Source organism: Neovison vison, chromosome 10 (genome assembly GCF_020171115.1).
Source record: "Neovison vison isolate M4711 chromosome 10, ASM_NN_V1, whole genome shotgun sequence".
Classification (NCBI taxonomy): Eukaryota; Metazoa; Chordata; class Mammalia; order Carnivora; family Mustelidae; genus Neogale; species Neogale vison.
Window position 1 is genome coordinate 33,101,711 of NC_058100.1, and position 17,569 is coordinate 33,119,279.

Below are 17,569 nucleotides of genomic sequence, written 5' to 3' on the forward strand. Positions count from 1 at the left end.
CGGTGCTGTACAAGGTTTTTCCTTATGACTTTCCCAGTTAACATGTGTTTTACCTTACCTTATTGTAAAAATACAGTATATAACATGTATCGAGTAAGATATGTTACTGACTGTTTATATTGTCAGCAAGTTTTCCACTCTACACTACCTTACTAGCAGTTAAGTTTTGAGGGAGTCAGCCCAGTTGTGCGAGGAATCAGTATCTCTAACTCCAATTTAACCATGGGCCTGTGTGTGTATGGTGTTGATATGTATGGAACAAAAGGACAGCAGGGTTGGGGCTGGAGATTTCTATCAGATTCCAAGCCTCCTACGTTTTATGTGAATGGTACAATTCTAACCCCAGAGAGATTACGATGAGCTAGTTATTAAACTGAAATCCTTAGGGCAACCATTAAAAAAAAATATAAAGAAATATAGCTGAGAAATCAAGATAAAATGAAATACTAAGGGCTATTTTAATAAACCAAAAAAAAAAAAAAAACAAAAAACCCAAAAAACAAAGAGAGAGAAGGGGAACAGAAGAACAAAATCCAAAAGGGGGCAAATAGAAAACAAATAACAAATAATAAAATTCAACAACATTAATAATTACATGAAATGTTAATGATCGAAACACTCCAATTAGGAGTAGATATAAGAGAAGACCCAACAATATGGTGTCTATGAGACTTACTTTAAAAATAAAGACGGAGATAGGTATGTGGAAAGAAATCGAATGGACAGAAAAGGATATACCGCGAAGACATTAAGCATAAGAAGGCTAGAGTGGATGTATTCTCATCAGAGAAAATATACCTCAAGACAGTATATTGCAAGACATCAAATGGGACTTTTTTTGAAGAATAAAAGGACAATTCATTAAAAAGGCATCACAATTATGAATGTGTAAGCCCCTAACAGCAGAGCCTCAAAATACACAAGGAGCAAAAATAAAAGGGAGAAGCAATTCCATGATTCCAGGATCATGGCTAGAGATTTAAAAACTCCTCTCTCAGCAATCAATTGAACTGGCAAAAGTAAGCAAACAAACAAAAATAAATGAAAGCATAAGAAACCTGATCAAAAAAAAAAAAAAAAAGTAACCTGATCAAACTGACAGTTGGAAAACAATACCCAGCAACTGCCGTACACACGCTCTTCCCAAGCCCAGGAGAATGAGTTCGAGAAACACTCCACACCAGGCCACAAAATCATTTTAAATGGATAAGCACCTTAGCCATCTTTTGTTGATCTTGCTTTCTTCTTTTTTTAAAAGATTTTATTTATTTATTTATTTGAGAGAAAGCATGAAAAGGGGCAGGGTCAGAGGGAGAAGCAGACTCCCCGATGAGAAGGGAGCCCAGTTCGGGACTCGATCCTGGGACTCCAGGATCATGACCTGAGCCAACGGCAGTCGCTTAACCAACTAAGCCACCCAGGTGCCCTTGTTTTCTTACTTTTGACCTCACTATTTAATCAAGCACTTAATCCCCTTAAAAATATTTCACCATCTTTAAAATTGTTGCCATTTTATTAATCTAGAAAAGTTAGCATTAAACATTTTCGCTCACATACCTCACACCAGTAGCAACGTTAGATGAAAAGCTCATATATGTACCTACAATATACATTTTTGATTTACATATATAAATAAAATACAAATACCATAAAATCCCCACAAGATAGAATGTACCAAAATAAAAGATTAAAAGTAAATTAAAACACTCTTGATTTTCTCCCCCAAACTGCAATGAATCAGTGCACAGCCCCAAGGTTATGGATGTCCCGCTTTCGAACTTCTGCCGTGCAGTAATTTCCGCGCACACACCGTTCTCTGAGCAGACACAGAGCACAAAGAGACAGAAGACAAGTGCGTGACCATGCTGTGTCTGACTGTGAGAGGCGGATCTGCAGGGTTATCAGCTACAGACTTCCCAAGCTTCTCTTGGGCTGCATGTTGTGGAAAATCTGACCTAAGTAACTCAGACCGGTCGTCCACGGTGCCCAACCCAGCTAGTAATAACTGTATCATTGACAACAAAATTTAAAATGCCGGAATAATGGTTTTCCTTACAAATCACCCAGATTTTCTAAAAGAAATTACGTGGCCTTCAATCTCTGGGGTCTGCCCTGCAAAAGGCACTGGACACTGAGGAAGCCTCGAAACCAATCAGCGAACCAGGAGACTGATGCAAGATTCCACTGGGAGAAAAAACTCAAGATCGGGTTTCATTTTCACAAATAAGCACTCTGTAATGGAACATTCTAAAATACCTTCTTGGAAGAATAGAAGATCATACAGGAGCCCATAACACAGCACTGGTACAAGTTTTCTATCAGTTGCTTTGAACTAGTCTATTAGGGAAAACCGTAGGAGAATCTTCTTAGGAAAAGGATGGTCTAGTTTCTTTTCTTTTCTTAAGATAATCTCAAACTTTGACAACTCTAGAAATAGCTCCAATAGGATTTTTTTTTTTTTAAAGATTTTATTTATTTATTTGACAGAGAGAAATCACAAGTAGGCAGAGAGGCAGGCAGAGAGAGAGAGGGGGAAGCAGGCTCCCTGCTGAGCAGAGAGCCTGATGCGGGACTCGATCCCAGGACTCTGAGATCATGACCCAAGCCGAAGGCAGCGGCTTAACCCACTGAGCCACCCAGGCGCCCTCCAATAGGATTTTTTGCTTGTAGAAGAAAGCTGTTAGCCTCCCCTGCGTTACTCTAATGAAAAATACTTGAGAAAATTCTTACACAATTGTGAACCACTAATTTGTACATATGCTTTTAAAATAATCCCTACGTATGCACATAAACACAGCAAAGACCCAGAGGAGCTGTGAGCTGTGCCAGTGAGCTGGCTGAACGACTACGATTAAGTAGAGAGAACTTCTTGCAAGTGTCTTTTAAGTTATGGTTTCTGAGTAAAATTATGCAGCCTCCCTCTTCTTTTTGGGTTTTAAGAATAATTTCAACTAATTTGCAAAACAATAATTAATACTTTTTAACTTTTCACTTTTGCCCGTTCAGGAAAATAAAAATATTCATTCAGCTTTTATTTGTTAGGAGTCTAAGTATTTTCCTTGGGTTTTCTGTGCCTTCTTTTACTCCTCTAATACTCAGGGCAGACCAGTGAATCCGGAGAAATACTTCCTGGCTGAATACTGGCATGGAAATACAGAGTCAGTAAATTTCACCCCATTAATAAATGAAATAATAAATTTCATTCTGCCTTTTTTTTTTAACCCTAAGTTCACAGCAGAATTCTTGGTCCACAGTGACGTGTTTGTTTACTGAAGAAAGGAAGGTGTAAGTCATTGCATGATTCCAAACAGAGCACTTAACTTAGCAGCCATAACCTCATTCGTCACTCCTCTTCAGCACACACAATATTTTGCATAAATTATACATCCAGATTCACAGGGAAGTTAGGAATTAATCAAACAGAAACGTTTCTTGATTCAAGCTTCTGTTGCCCCAAAGAACAGAGGGAGTGACAAGATGCACCTGAGAAGTGTGATGAGATTTTCTCATCACCGGAAGAGATAAATGACTCTTGTTCTGGTGGAGAAAGGGGACTGTGCGGAAGGATCACCTGGAAAGTAGCTCTCGTAGGGGGCACGTGGGTGGCTCAGTTGTTAAGATCAGGTCATGACCTCAGGGTCCTGGGATCGAGGCCCGCATCGGGCTCCCTGCTCGGCACAGAGCCTGCTTCTCCGTCCGCTCCTCACCCTGCTCTCATGCTCTGTCTCTCTCACACTCTTTCAAATAAATAAAATCTTAAAAAAAAAAGAAGTCTCTGTTCTAGAGTTACGAATCCCCGTTACCCCCATGCACTGCTCTACTGCTGGCCTTTGGAAGACGATTCTGAGTAAGGACCTTGATCATTAAAAAAGAGCCGCGCTGGGAAACCTGTCCACATTCATCCACATCCACGTGCACATGGAGATGTTAAGTGTGAAAGTCAAGTCCTGACTGTAAACCCTTTCTACTTTTTGGGAACAGGTTGTGAGCCACAGCAGGGTAACTCGCCCCCTAGGGGCTGAGCTTTTCACTACCACATTCTGCCCTGGTCTGGTCTGCTTTTTCACTCTGAGACCGCACAACACGGCGGCTACTCTGCTCCGATTCACTTGTAAGTTTCTAGCCAGGAAGCGAGCCGTAGTTTCGCTGCCTTGAAGAAATATGACAGAATAGCCATGATGCTTGAACTAAAGAGCAAGAATTTTCAGGGAGAAATATTCTTCCTTCTTCCCTTAAGACGCGAACCTGAGATAGCGATGAAGTACGGGGTTTCTAAATGCCGGCACCTAGAGGTTCGATGAGAAACGAGGAATACAGAGCAGGACGGGAAGGCAGAACAGATCCCAGGTTGGAAAGCCCGCATCTGAGGTGCCAAAGAAATATCCAGGTTGAGATTTCCACAGACAAGTGAGAATGTGGATCTGGAGCTCAGAGAGGTTCCGGCGGACACCTGACTAGGGGCAGAGAGCCACAAGGCGGCCACCGCTGCTGCCACCGCCACCACCACAGGGGAGGAGAACTTCAAGTCTGAAAATGGGCGTGGCTAGAAGGGGCCCGCGCCACCTGGAGGTGGCCCTACACAGCCCAGGGATGGGGGAGGGGAACTTCTGAAGCTCTTCCGACTGGCTAACGCTCAGCTCAGCAGCCGTAAGAGAGAACCAGATTTTGATTATATGGGGAAGGAAATATTTTTTTAAGAAGCTGACAACGTAGGGAAAAGGACTGTAAATAGCACAGAAAAGGCCTAACAGGGAAAGGAACAAAAAGAGCACGTGGACAGAAGAGCCCCAGAGCGTTCCAGAAGTGATCAGCGCAAGCAATCCTCTCTTCTCATCACCGCACGATGTGCCTTCTCAAAAATGCTGACCAGCCCTTCCGCAGGGCCGTCCGAATCCATCATGAAGAAGGCCTGGGCTCGGCAGCCACATACGTACTCCCGGAGCCAACGTGGCTGCCTTGGTGGCATGAAGACAGTCAGGAATCGTTCTGCGAGTCCGTCCTTCCCGTGAGGCCCTAACGAAGTGCTCAGAGGACAGCAAACACGGTAACCAAATTCCAATTTAGGACTTATCATTCCTTACTCTTCATTAGAAATGAGTCATAACCACCACGGAGAAAATGCTGTAAGACCTAATAAAATCAAGATAAAACGAGAAGACCTCTAATACTGTTTTGTGGCCAAAGTTTACGCCTGCATTTCGTCTTATTCCAGAGGTCACAGCGCACGGGGCCTGTTTTTATTAACAACACTAGAGGAAGAGCACACTCACGACGGAACAATGTTTGCAAGGAAAACGCTGTAACCCCTCTTCAAGCTGTCACTGAAACTACCAGAGGGAGGACTGAGAGCCTGAACTCTGGAAGAAGTGAGGTGAGTTGACTGTATTAATGTTTCAGGTATCCAGGAAAATCAAGGTCCTAAAACCTGATGAAACGGGATATATTTTTTCAAGTACTGCATCTAAATCAAAACTTCGTATCATTTTGTTGCCATTTCACATCCCCAGATTCAGGTGTCAGGTATTCAAAGCCACAAGATAGCCTGCAGAACAAGAGACAAAAACTTCTGGAAAAGAGTCAGTTGTGGTTTAGAAGAGTATGTACGAAGGGGGAAAATGTTCCCTCTCAAGTTCTGAAATTCCTCCAGCCCAGAAGTCCTCAGACACTGACACTGGATCTTTTTCTCCTTCAAATACTTTAAGATCTGGGGGCCCCTGGGTAGCTCAGTCGGTTAAGCATCTGACTCTTCATCACAGCTCAGGTCTTGATCTCAGGTTTGTGAGATCAAGCCCTGGGCTGGGCTCCATGCTGGGCATGGAGCCTACTTAAACAAAACAGAATTTCTGACCTGGGTTATTCAACTTTCTTGGTACACAAACCATAAAGAGTAATACAATGTTAAAAAATCCTATGGTTCTATTAAAAAAAACTGAGAATGATAATAAATCTAGTATTTCACTAATAATAATCATCCTAATCACCATAATTTTTAGAGATTTTATTTATTTATTTGAGAGAGAGAGCAAGAGAGGGAGGAGGGTCAGAGGGAGAAGCAGACACCCTGCTGAGCAGGGAGCCTGATGTGGGACTCGGTCCTGGGACTCCAGGATCACGACCTGAGCCAAAGACAGTCACTTAAACAACTGAGCCAACGAGGCGCCCTCACCCTAATTTTTTTGACTTAAAAATGTGCGATCTTATTAAATGAAAATAGCAGGAAGCCTGTCAGATATGAATTGCACATAAGAATCTGGAAGTGAAGCAAAGCATTTTATCTTTTGCAAAAATCACAATAAAAAGTATTAACAGTAACTGGATGGGATAGAAAGACAAAAAAATTGTCTTACCAAAAAGTGAAATTACTTAGCAACGGAACAGCCAGCTATGCTTTTTACCACAACTAATAGAAAATGCATCCCAAGGGGAATGTGATCCTTAGGCACCATATTTAACTTTTTAAGAGTTAACTTCCTACCTCATCAAAGACATAACATCAAATAATGAACTGAGGTGACAAATAACATGCCGAAATTGTATCACTAATAGATATACTAAAACCCTTTATAATCACTAACAAAGGTAACAGCCATTTCAAAAGCCATCTCTATGACGGAGATACCCATGTCTCCCACGTATCGCTAGCACGAGGGACTACAGATCACAACTCAAACAGAACAAAGCTCTAAGTCCATCTGAAGCAATGTGCCTGCATTAACACTGAAGAGCCACGACTCTGCTTCCCCTTCCGAACCTTCTGGAAGATGATCTGAATAACTCCATATCCAAGGAAATGCCAACTAAAATGTTTGTTTTCTCTAGTTCAAAACAACAGCTAGGATTATTCTACCGGGTACTATCACGTTTTCTGGTGAGAGGTCGGGGTCTTCTGCCTGTGCCCCTCCAGGAGCAGTGGCCACAAGGTGGGAGCAGGGAGGCCCTCCTCCCGAAGAGGAGACTGAAGCCTCTAGAAGTGAAGGATTTGAGCGAGGCCCCTCCCAAGAACTAGAGTCCAGGCCCAACGTTCTTTCTGGGGTGTCCAGCCTAATACTCCAGCTCAACAAACTTTCTCGGACCTCACAATGCAGCAGTCACACTTTCCAAAATATTCTATTTCTAGGTCTGTCATCAATACACTCATGGTGTGCACAGCCTACCATACAGGGAAGTCGAATCACTATACTGTACACCTGAAACTAATGTGACATTGTGAGTCAACCACGTTCAAATTTAAAAACTAAAATACAAACATTAGAAAGTTAAAAATTCAAATAAATAAGTAAAAATAAATAAATTTTACAACTTAAAAAATATACTTACCAAAATGTCAATACTTAAGAGATTTCTGCTAAGGTAGATTAACTTCCTTTACCTTCTAATGGCCATGTAAAATTACCTTCCGAACTTTCTCACTAAAAAAATACGATGATAAAAGCTATCACACTGAGTGTCATGGAGCTTTCTGGCTATACCTGGCATCTGACCGTGTCATGCAAATTGGGAGATTCGCCCACGAAGGATGGACAGCGGAATAAGAACACTGTTCCTTATCATCTGCCTCCTTGGACCTTCGGTAATTTCGACTTTACATCTTTAAACAGAAAACGAGACAAGAGAAAGCACTAAGAAGCCTCACTATCACGGTACCTTGGCAGCTTTGTTAACTTTGTCTTCGTTTTCCCTCTTATACACGAAGACGGAAGCGCATCTGCCATCCTGCAGGACAGCGGCATAAACGGCGAGTCCAGAGGGCAACGTGAAAGGCGGCTCCTTCAGCTTGTAGCTCTTCAAAGCGCTGCTCTCCGATCCCATCCCTTCCGCAGTGGGGCAGAGCGGCGCCTCCTCCTCAAGGCCAAGCGGGGCTGAAACAGAAAACACCACCCAGAGTGAGTCTGTCTGCCACATGTGCTGGAGATCCCAGCCACGCTGACCCAGCCCCTCCACCTGCTCGTTCCTCCCACCCTCACCAACGAGGCCGTGTGACAGTAAAAATGGCAAAAGCTCAGCCAGCTCCCAGCCAAGCCTCCAGAGAAAATGCACTTAAGCATCACAGGCAGTTCCTGCCCGGCCCCAACAAGCCCCTCCCTCCCACGGAGACCCTTTCCGGGCTCGGGGCCGATCAGAACCAGGACAAGATCATCCGTGCTCCCTAACCCGCGCACATACTGGCCTCACAGGAAAGGGCAGCAAAAATCTGATAATTCATCAGGGAGAAAACTTCTGTATAATAATGTGGAAGACAATAGCTTAAAATTATAAAAAGAACATTATAACCTAGCGTATTTTTTTAAGATTTTACCTGTATTTTTGACAGACACAGTGAGAGAGGGAACACAAGCAGGAGGAGTGGGAGAGGGAGAAGCAGGCTTCCCACCAAGCAGGGAACCAAATGGGGGGCTCGATCCCAGGACACTGCGATCACAACCTGAACTGAAGGCAGACACCTAATGACAGAGCCACCCCGGAGCCCCAACCTGGAGGATTTCTTTCTTTTTTTTTTTTTTGAAGATTTTATTTATTTATTTGACAGAGAGCGATCCCAAGTAGGCAGAGAGGCAAGGCAGAGAGAGAGAGGAGGAAGCAGGCTTCCCACAGAGCAGAGAGCCCGATGTGGGGCTCGATCCCAGGACCCTGGGATCATGACCTGAGCTGAAAGCAGAGGCTTTAACCCACTGAGCCACCCAGGCGCCCCTGGACGATTTCTAACAATGAAGAAAAACACGTTAACAAGTGGAGAGTTCATACGGGCCAAGCAAAGCAGTGCGAACACCAGCAGAACAAGGGGAAAGGAAAGAGACAACTCACGGAACACAAAGGGCAATGACCACACCAAAGAGCGTGCCCACACCTCTCTTCATGCTACAACCAAGTCCAAAGGGGAAAGTGCAAAACTCTGTCATCCCAAATGCTAAAAAATGCACACATACGTGAAATTCCAGAAAATGCAAACTGCCCTATAGTGACAGAAAACAGATCAGCAGCTGCCCAGGGTGGAGCCCCAGACAGAGGGGTTGGGGGAGAGGAGAAGACTGTAGAGCGGGGTAAGGAAGCTCTAGGGGGAATCGACAGAGTTATTATCTTGATTATGGTGAAGGCTGATTATAAATACCAAAACTTGGAAAACTGTATGCTTAAAAGTATGTCAGTTGATTATGTATCAATTTGACCTCAATAACATTGTTTCCAAAAGAAATACACATCATATATCTATGTCCCCATCTATGCGTGCATCTACATACACGCATACAGATACATTCACAGAAAGACTTGAAAAAACATGCTCAAAAAACCCCAAACAAACAAAAACAAAAACAAAAAAACATGCTCAAGTCCTAACAGAGGTTTGGGGGAGGGGTCAGATCATGGGTAATTCCCAGACAGACACGTGCCTGCATCTCCCCCACCTTTCTCTGCAGCAGGGATACAAATTCCCACAGTTCGAGCAGGCCTGCGGTCGCCTACCTGGAGGCTTGGCTCTGAGGGGAGCAGCCACCCCCAAGTTCCACCCAGATCAGGCCATCTACCATAAGGATCCTGAAGATCCTGAAGATTTATGTGGAAATTTCCATACTTTCCAACATTGGTTCAAATGTTTTTAAGCCTGTAGAGGCCAAACTACATATGTTTGAAAAATGCATGTCAGTATGCAGTTCTGGCTTTACCACAGTGTAATGAATTAAACATAACGAGGGCTCTTAACTAACTCTGGCAATGGAGGAAGAAGTTGCTAGTTCTAAGTAACAGGGCCAAACGTGCAACAATCTTTAAAAATTTCAGTTAAAAAAATCCCGTCCAGGGGCACCTGGATGGCTCAGTGGGTTAAAGCCTCTGCCTTCGGTTCAGGTCATGATCTCAGGGTCCTGAGATTGAGCCCCGCATAAGGCTCTCTGCTCAGCAGGGAGCCTGCTTCCTCCTCTCTCTCTGCCTGCCTCTCTGCCTACTTGTGATCTCTCTCTCTGTCAAATAAATAAATAAAATCTTAAAAAAAAATCCCATCCTTTAAATAAACATATACCAGCAATCACACGCGGACCCATTACTGAGATTTTTTTTTCCACTTTAGTGAAGTTCCACACAACAGCGTGTTACCGAAGCATGAGATGCTGCTCAAGACACATGCCTACCAGTGCCAAGGCCCACAGACCCACCGACGTAGAGCAGCAGGAACACAACACAACAAGGGCTAAGGCGATCTGAAATTGAAATGACTCAAAGTCCAAGAATACTTCTGCGGATAAGAACTAAGTTGTCTTTGTAACAAATCCACTGAGCTGCTACCTCCTCTACAATTTATCTTAAGAACAGTAAGGGGGGGAAAACGATATTAAAAATGCCAAGTGTCTCAACTATATGTCCCAGTCTCCACAAGGACTACAAAGAAAATTAGTTGTTAAAGGAGGCTCGTGGGGAAAAGCAACTACTGTTAAGTCCCCCGTTCTGGAGATGGTGGGTGCCCACCCCACCTGGGACAATTCCCCCGCTGAACCATGAGGGTCACATGAAGCACTTGGGTCTTGCTCCTCTTCTCTAGAGCATGGCTAATGGGTCAGGCCCTTCCCGAGCCAAAGGCCAGTCAATTCACACGTTAGCCATCCCTAGCACCAAGGGCCTGGGTGAAGAGCTAAAATGGCCAGATCCTTGCCTGCCTCAAGAATCTGAATGATAAGAGAGAGTTCCATTAGCTGAAGGTAAAAGGATGCCATGAGGTAGAGTCAGGGCTATGGCGAGCCAAAACCATGAAGAAGCAGAAACTTGGCAAGCACAGAGGAAGGCAGCTGGCAGCATAAGGAAAAGCAAAGGCTGGGAGCAGCTCAGCCAGGTCTGTAAGGCACACTGCTACCCTCCATCTTGAGGCCCTGGGAAACCCAGCTGAAAATCCATTTCCTCCCTGCCTCATTGACACTCCTACTACCAGGGGCGGCCAGAGGTCCACCTGAGGTAGCTTGAATGGGTCCATGTTCTTTGAAATCAGTTGCCATTTCATCAGCAGAAAACGGTAACTCCTGTGCCTGAAAAACTAGTCAGACTGGAGGAATTAGTCAGAGAAGGGTTACTTTGAAAAGTGTGTATCTGAGGTTAGTCTAACTTCCTTCTCTGTTTGCCACAAAATACAGCTGTCAAAATCAACACATAAGGAACTACAAGAAAATGAAAATCCTTTTGGCAGAACATCACGTGTTTGTTTAGTTTTAATATCAGTCCCCACAGGAGGTAAGAAGGTCACCAGGATTGAGAAGTGGTGCTCTGGCTGAGTCAATCGAAGTCAGCAGAGGTACAGCAATGGGCATTTAGTCATTTTTTAAAAAAGATTTCTCTTTTTCGGGGGGGGGGGCAGAGAGAGAGAGCACACACAAGCAGGGGGAGTGGCAGAGGGAGACGGAGAGACGGAGAAGCAGGCACCCCTGCTGAGCAGGGAGCCCAGTATGGGCTCAATATGGGCTGGAGGCAGGTCTCATCCCAGGGTCCTGGGATCATGACCTGAGCTGAAGGCAGACGCTTAACCGACAGAGCCACCCAGGCGCCCAACTTAGTCATTTCTAATAGCAAAATACATCCCTGTGGGAACACTGGGCTTTTCAACATCCAGTTACGAAATCTTTATGAGGTTCAAACTGGTAATTTTCTCAGCAGTGTGTATTTTGGGCTTAAGACACTAAGAAATACAACTTCGGGGGAAAAGAAAGAAAGAAAGAAAAGAAACGACTCCCTTTGTCCAGAAAAAGCACGATTAACCTTGCCAGAAGTCTACCCACGCCAGGAGGGCGATGCTCTCAGAGGAGTAGGGGTACAGCCTACGCCCAGGGCAAACTTAATTAGGAGGCAAGAAAAAGATGTGCCGTCGACTGCTCTGAAGTAAAAAAGTCACAAAAAGATAGGAAAGGGCAGCCTCAATCCTGCCCCAGCAAGGTTATTCTGCGGGATTTACCACGCGCCTTCCGGACGCAGCGCTGGCGGGGCGGCCCCCGACTTGAACGGCCTCGAGGGCTCGCTTCACCGGCCGCTCCCCGCTTCCCTGGGCAGCGCGTCGCGTTTCTGGGCCACCTGTGGAGGACGCAGGCGCTTGTCCGGGTCACCCGGCAACTCACGCTCCGCCAGGAAACCCGTGTCGTCGTCGGGACTCGATCCTTCCTCCAACTTGAACCGAGACGACCCGGTTCTCTGCTCCGCGGCTCCGGAGACGGCGGCCGGCACCGAGCTGCAGGGAGCGGACACGGCGGGCGGGGGACGCCGCTGCCCCCGCGGCACGGAACCGAGCCCTCCGGGGCCGGGAGAGCGCAGCGCGGCTGCAGCGGGTCTCAGACGACCGCGGACACGCACGCGAGTCCCAGGAGCTACGCGAGCCGGGGACCCCGGGGTTCGGGGCCCGCGTCGGTGCGCACCGGCTGCCCAACACGCTCCTCCGGGACGCGCTTCCCCCTCACCCTGAGGAAAAGCACGACGCACCCACGGAGCCGGCTGGGCCTCCGGAGCCCTACGCGGCCGGCGCTTCCCCCCAAGGACGCGGACGGCCCCAGCTCCCAGCCCCGCCGCCGCCCCCGGCCGGCTTCCGGCGCCCCGCACTCTCGCCCGACCCGCGGCGCGGACGGCGGCCCGGGGCCAGCGGGGTCCCTCCGCTTCCGCCGGGGGCGGCCGGGGCGGCGCCCCCCTTGCACACCTGCCCGCCAGGCCCGGCTCCGCCGCCCGCGAAGCCCCGATGCGCAGGGCGCCCCGCACAGGCAGGGGGAGGCGGGGCGGAGGCCGCAGCTCAACCGGCAGCCGCGCCGCGCCGAGCGCCGACCCGCGAGTGGGGCGCGAGCCCCCCGCCTCCGCTCGCGGCCGCTCCCCCGCGGCCCCGGCCCGCACTGCCGGGGGACGCGGCGCGGGACTCCCCGTTGCCTGCGGGAGGGCGGCCGAGGGTCTTGGCTCGGGGGCCCCCTTCGCCCCCTGCTGACACCAAGCTCCCTCGCCTACCCAGTGCGGCCGGGGCCACCACACGCGCAGTCTTCGCGGGGGGACTCTCCCTCCGCCACCATAGAGACGGGTCCGGAAGCCGGACAGAACGCCAGCCTTCAGGCCTCCGACGCCGCCACTGAGGAGAACGAACCCGGAACCGAGCTAGAGCGGCTGCACAGGTGACTCTCAGGCCGGTGCCATCTTGCGTGCGTGCGTGCGTGCGCGTGCGTGCGTGCGTGTGTGTGTGTTGGGGGGGTGGTTTCCTGTCGCGTCTTCAGTCCCCGCTCCCAGCGTCCTGGTCAGCCTGTGAAGCCGTTTCCTCGCCTGGCGTTTAAGTTGAACTCGCAAGCTGGTCTTGACTTTAGTTTTCAGGCCTTAAGCCGCAGGTTTTAACTTGACATCCGCCCGAACCTAAAATGGCTGCCATCGCCTCTAACAGGGAGTAAGGGGGCGGGCGCAGAAGGGAGGACGGAAGGCCACCGCGGCCCGTCGCAGAGGGACGTCTCTCCAGCCCGCGACCGCGGCCGGTGGCGCCGCGTGGGCCGCAGCTGCGGGGGGTGGGGCGGTTCCGGCTCGAGCGAGGGGGCGGGTCCCTGGACGCTGCGCGCGATCCAGCGAGGACCACGGCTGGACGGATCGTGCTGTCCGTGGTTTGTTCTCACAGGACGTTGTGAGAGTGAAGCGAACGTGCTGACGGTGTGGAGACGACCGCCCTCGGGGTCAGCGGAGCCCCCGCTCGCAGCGCTGCTGCGTGGACGCCCCACAGCGGGCCGCGGAGCCGAGGGCTCCCGGCGTCCCAGGCCTTCAGGCCGTCCCCGGCGGCCGGAAAGGGGGTCGGTGGGAGGCCCGGCTCCCGCGCGTGGGTGAGCGACGGCGCCGGGGGTCGCTCCTGTTCCGAAGCGGCGGGAGCCGGTGCCTGTTGGGGGCGGGCGGGCAGCCCTCGTCTGGGCGAGCTCGGCTCCGGGTGGGGCTGCGCGACCGAGGCGGGTTCGAGCCGCGACCGGGGCCTCGGTCTTTAGCGGCCGCAGACGGCGCAGGAGGAAGTGAGGCGAGGGGGGACCCCGGCGCGCGGTGACGCGGCGGCTGCGCGTTCAGACGCTCCGTGTGCGGCGCTGCGGGACGCTTTCGCGCCGACTCCCCGTCTGGTACTTTGTTCGCGGTGTGGACCGACCGCGCGTCACTGCCCCGCCCTCGCTCGACCGCGGCCACCACATGACGGAGGGGACAGTCCGGGCGCCGCCACCACCGCCCTGTTCTGGAGAGTCGGGTTCGGCGCTCAGTTCGTCGGCGTCGGGCGACCGCAAGCGCCGCACCCCGGGACGCAGCCCGCAGCGGCGCCGCCGAGGCCCGAGGCCGGCTCGGCTTTCCAGACCCGCGTATTCGGACGCGGAGAGCGTCTTCGGAAGGACTGGACGACTCGCGTGTCTCGGGTTCTTCTGAGCCCGTCTCTGCTGTTCGCTGTGGCGCTGAGGCGGCCGTCAGCCCCTAAAGCCCGTCTCTGACGCTCGTGATCGCGCACGGAACGTGCGGCGGCGCCGGCAATCCGGCCCGTCAGCGCCGCCGTGGGCGCGCCTGGAGTGCGGCCTTCGTAGGGGGCGGGGCGGGGGCTGCGCGTCGCCGTCACCGCGGGGCGCCTTCCTGAGGACTGGGGGTGGCTGCTCCCTGGGCCAAGCGTCGCGCCGGCCGCGCAGAGGGACTGATGTGCTCGTCGTGAGGAACGCTGCCAGCTCGGTGAGCTCTGAGCGCTCTGCAGTGTTGCACGTCAGCAGCTGTCACACGTGTCGCACGTGTCACACATGTCACCAATTTACGCTTATTCCGCAGGTATTGAACGTGCGCCTTTTCCGCCTCAGGTTGGGCTGACCAATGAGAAGAGGAGGAGGAGGAGGACACAGTCACTGCCAGTAACTGGGCTCAAAGGGCCCGATTACCACTGTTTCTTTTTAAGCGGAGATGCTGGGAATGTTCTCTCAGATTTACAAAGTGCCCCGCCCCACCGGCAGCCCCTGCGCCTTTCAGGCCGCTCTTGTCTGAAGCTGGACACAAGCCAGATGACTCTGCGTGTCCCTGAGTCCTCTAAGGGGTTCCCGACACTTGCTCGGTTTCCTGACTCAACACAGCGCACGCTTTGTCTTGTCCCGACTGTGCCGGCCTCGGCTCTTCGGCCTGGAAACATCAGCAGACAAAGCAGGGTGGATGCCCTGTTCTCACAGGCCTCAAATTTTAGGGGTTGACGGGTTAGGGGAGAAACAGACACTAAGAATACAAATGAACAAAAGTCAGTTTGTACAATTTAAGTTCTATTAAAAAATAAAACAAGGTGTTAAAGAGGAGCAATTCCACTCTGCCCTTCAAGATTCTTCCGGCTGTACTAACAAATTGACGTGAGAAAATCAAATCGAACAGAAGTTTAATAACATGTATACGTCCTGTACACATGGGAAAGACCCAGGAAAACCAAATAACTCCCCAAATGACCAAAACCATCACCTTAAATACTATCTCCACAGAAGGGGTGGGGGGGGGCATTTTTGAAAGTTTACCAAAAGTCCAGTAAACAAGGATAAGGTTTAAATCCATTCCTTCTCCACTGATAACAGTTTCTAGAGATTTATGGTCATCCGCCTTTTATGAATGGACATTTCCTTTCTACATGTAAATCTCTCTTACAAAACGGTAACTTCTACACAGTTTTCAGAACTTCTCCTGGGTTTGCAGTTTCTTAAAAATAATCAGTGTAGAATAGTCAAATATGTAAAAGAGCATATCTTGGAATTTAATTCATTTAAGCCAGATAGCAACAGCGTGTCACACATGAGGAAACCGATGTACAGAGAGGTTATGATAGAATAGGTACTTAGCTAGATGTGATCAGGAGATGGGATATTCCAATCATTTTTAAAAAATTATGTATTTCAGAGAGAGCAGGAACACAAGCAGGGGAAAGGAGAGGGTGAAGCAGACTCCCTGCTGAGTAGGGAACCTAATACAGGGCTTGATCCCAGGACCTTGGGATCATGACCTGAGCTGAAGGCAGACATTTAATGGACTGAGTCACCCAGGTGTCCCGGGACATCCCAACCATTAAAAAGACAAAAATGCAAGAAACTGCTGACCACCACCATGGCACAAAGAACTGGAAAAGACCCCTGGAGGATATGCATGCATTCCTCCCTATAACCTGAAGCCCTAAATAACCTATGCCTTAATTATAATACATTTACATAGCGGTTTTCTCCCCTCTGAGGAAAGATGGCCGCCATGACATTACTGACAAGGGCCATATAGGGCCCAAACTCCTCTTCTCAACACCTAGGAGGAGTCCCTCAGATGACTGGAAATACCCTTGATTGGAGACCATCCTAGCTATGATCCATAAGCCATGCAAGGATAAAAAGAAAAGACACTAAGATTCTCAGTATGATTGCCGTCTTGAGAATGTACTTTCACTTTTATAATAAACTCTTGCTTACCTGAGAGTTTGGTTCTGAATTCTTTCTTGGCTGAACTCAACAACCAAGGTCTGCACAGAGGCCAGGAAGGAACCCGCCACTAACAGTTATTTCAACCAAGTCATAGAGCTGGTAATGTCATAAAGTAGTTTGTGTACAGATTCGTATTCTTAACTACGGTAGCATACTGCTAATGTTTTACTGAGCAACAAGGTAGGGAGAAGACAGGAGAGGAAAGGGAGTTACTTTAGATGGAGCTCCGAAGACAGCATCACTGAAAAGGTGATATGACTCATATTTGCCCTAGAGACTACATTCTACCTTTTAAAAAAATTATATTTGAATGGCTTCTTTCTCTACTGTAGGTTCTACAAGGAAAAGAATCTCTTCTTTGTTCATTGATTGATCCTAGGTGCCTAGAAAAATGCCTAGCTCAGGAGCTCAACAAGTATTAATAAATGAATTGTTAGAAAACCACAGGCCCAAAATGGTGTAACTTGGGCTGAGCCAAACCAGGCCTTTGCCTAATCTAGCTACAGTTTCAACCCTCCCCAGTAACATAGCCTTAAGGAGTTAGTCAGAAATTCTCTGATGGGTGCCAATGGGTCTGCCACATGGACCCTCCATCCCTCACAGGAAGATGAGATCATCCGCACGATTAGTGCCCCCTCCTAGTGAGGGGCTCGGTTAAGCATCTGCCCTGGGATGTAGCCCGGCATGGGGCTTCATGTGGAGGGGTTCAGTGGAGAGCCTGCCTCTCTGTATCTCTCTGTCAAATAAACAAAATCTTTAAAACAAAACAAAACAAAACACCCCCCCCCCCAGTCATTCTCCCTAAAGGAAAGTGACCTTGCCTGGAAGAATCTTTTTTTTTTTTTTTTAGCAATAACTTTTTGCCCCATCCCCCTTCCTATAAAAACCTTCTACTTTGTACAACTGCTCAGAGCTCCTTTCTTCTTGCTAGAGGGGATGCTCCATTCTTGAATTGTTTAACAAAGCCAATTAGTTCTCCAAATTTACTTGGTTGAATTTTGGTTTTTGGTTTTTTTTTTTCACAGAATTAATAGAAATATCAAAAGATATGCGCTAATCTGTTAACAGTCCCTGTGGGGGGTAGGGACCAGGGATTACTTCTTTCGCATTGTGTATCTGCATAGTTTTATGTGTTACCATGAACATATGTTACT

General features: G+C 48.8%; 1 protein-coding gene across 4 annotated transcripts in view; it reads right to left on the reverse strand.

Moving 5' to 3' along the window:
- The window catches only part of SCYL3 (SCY1 like pseudokinase 3), a 42,799-nt gene extending 29,746 nt beyond the window's left edge, over nucleotides 1-13,053 (reverse strand). The window contains exons 1-2 of one of the 4 annotated variants that reach the window (XM_044266935.1): nucleotides 12,949-13,053; nucleotides 7,645-7,859 (exon numbers count right to left, since the gene is read on the reverse strand). In XM_044266935.1, the coding sequence (XP_044122870.1) occupies nucleotides 7,645-7,809 (165 nt within the window). In that variant the 5' untranslated portion in view covers nucleotides 7,810-7,859; nucleotides 12,949-13,053. The other 3 variants (XM_044266938.1, XM_044266937.1, XM_044266936.1) reach the window with 3 other exon arrangements.
- Nucleotides 13,054-17,569: the final 4,516 nt, after the last annotated feature.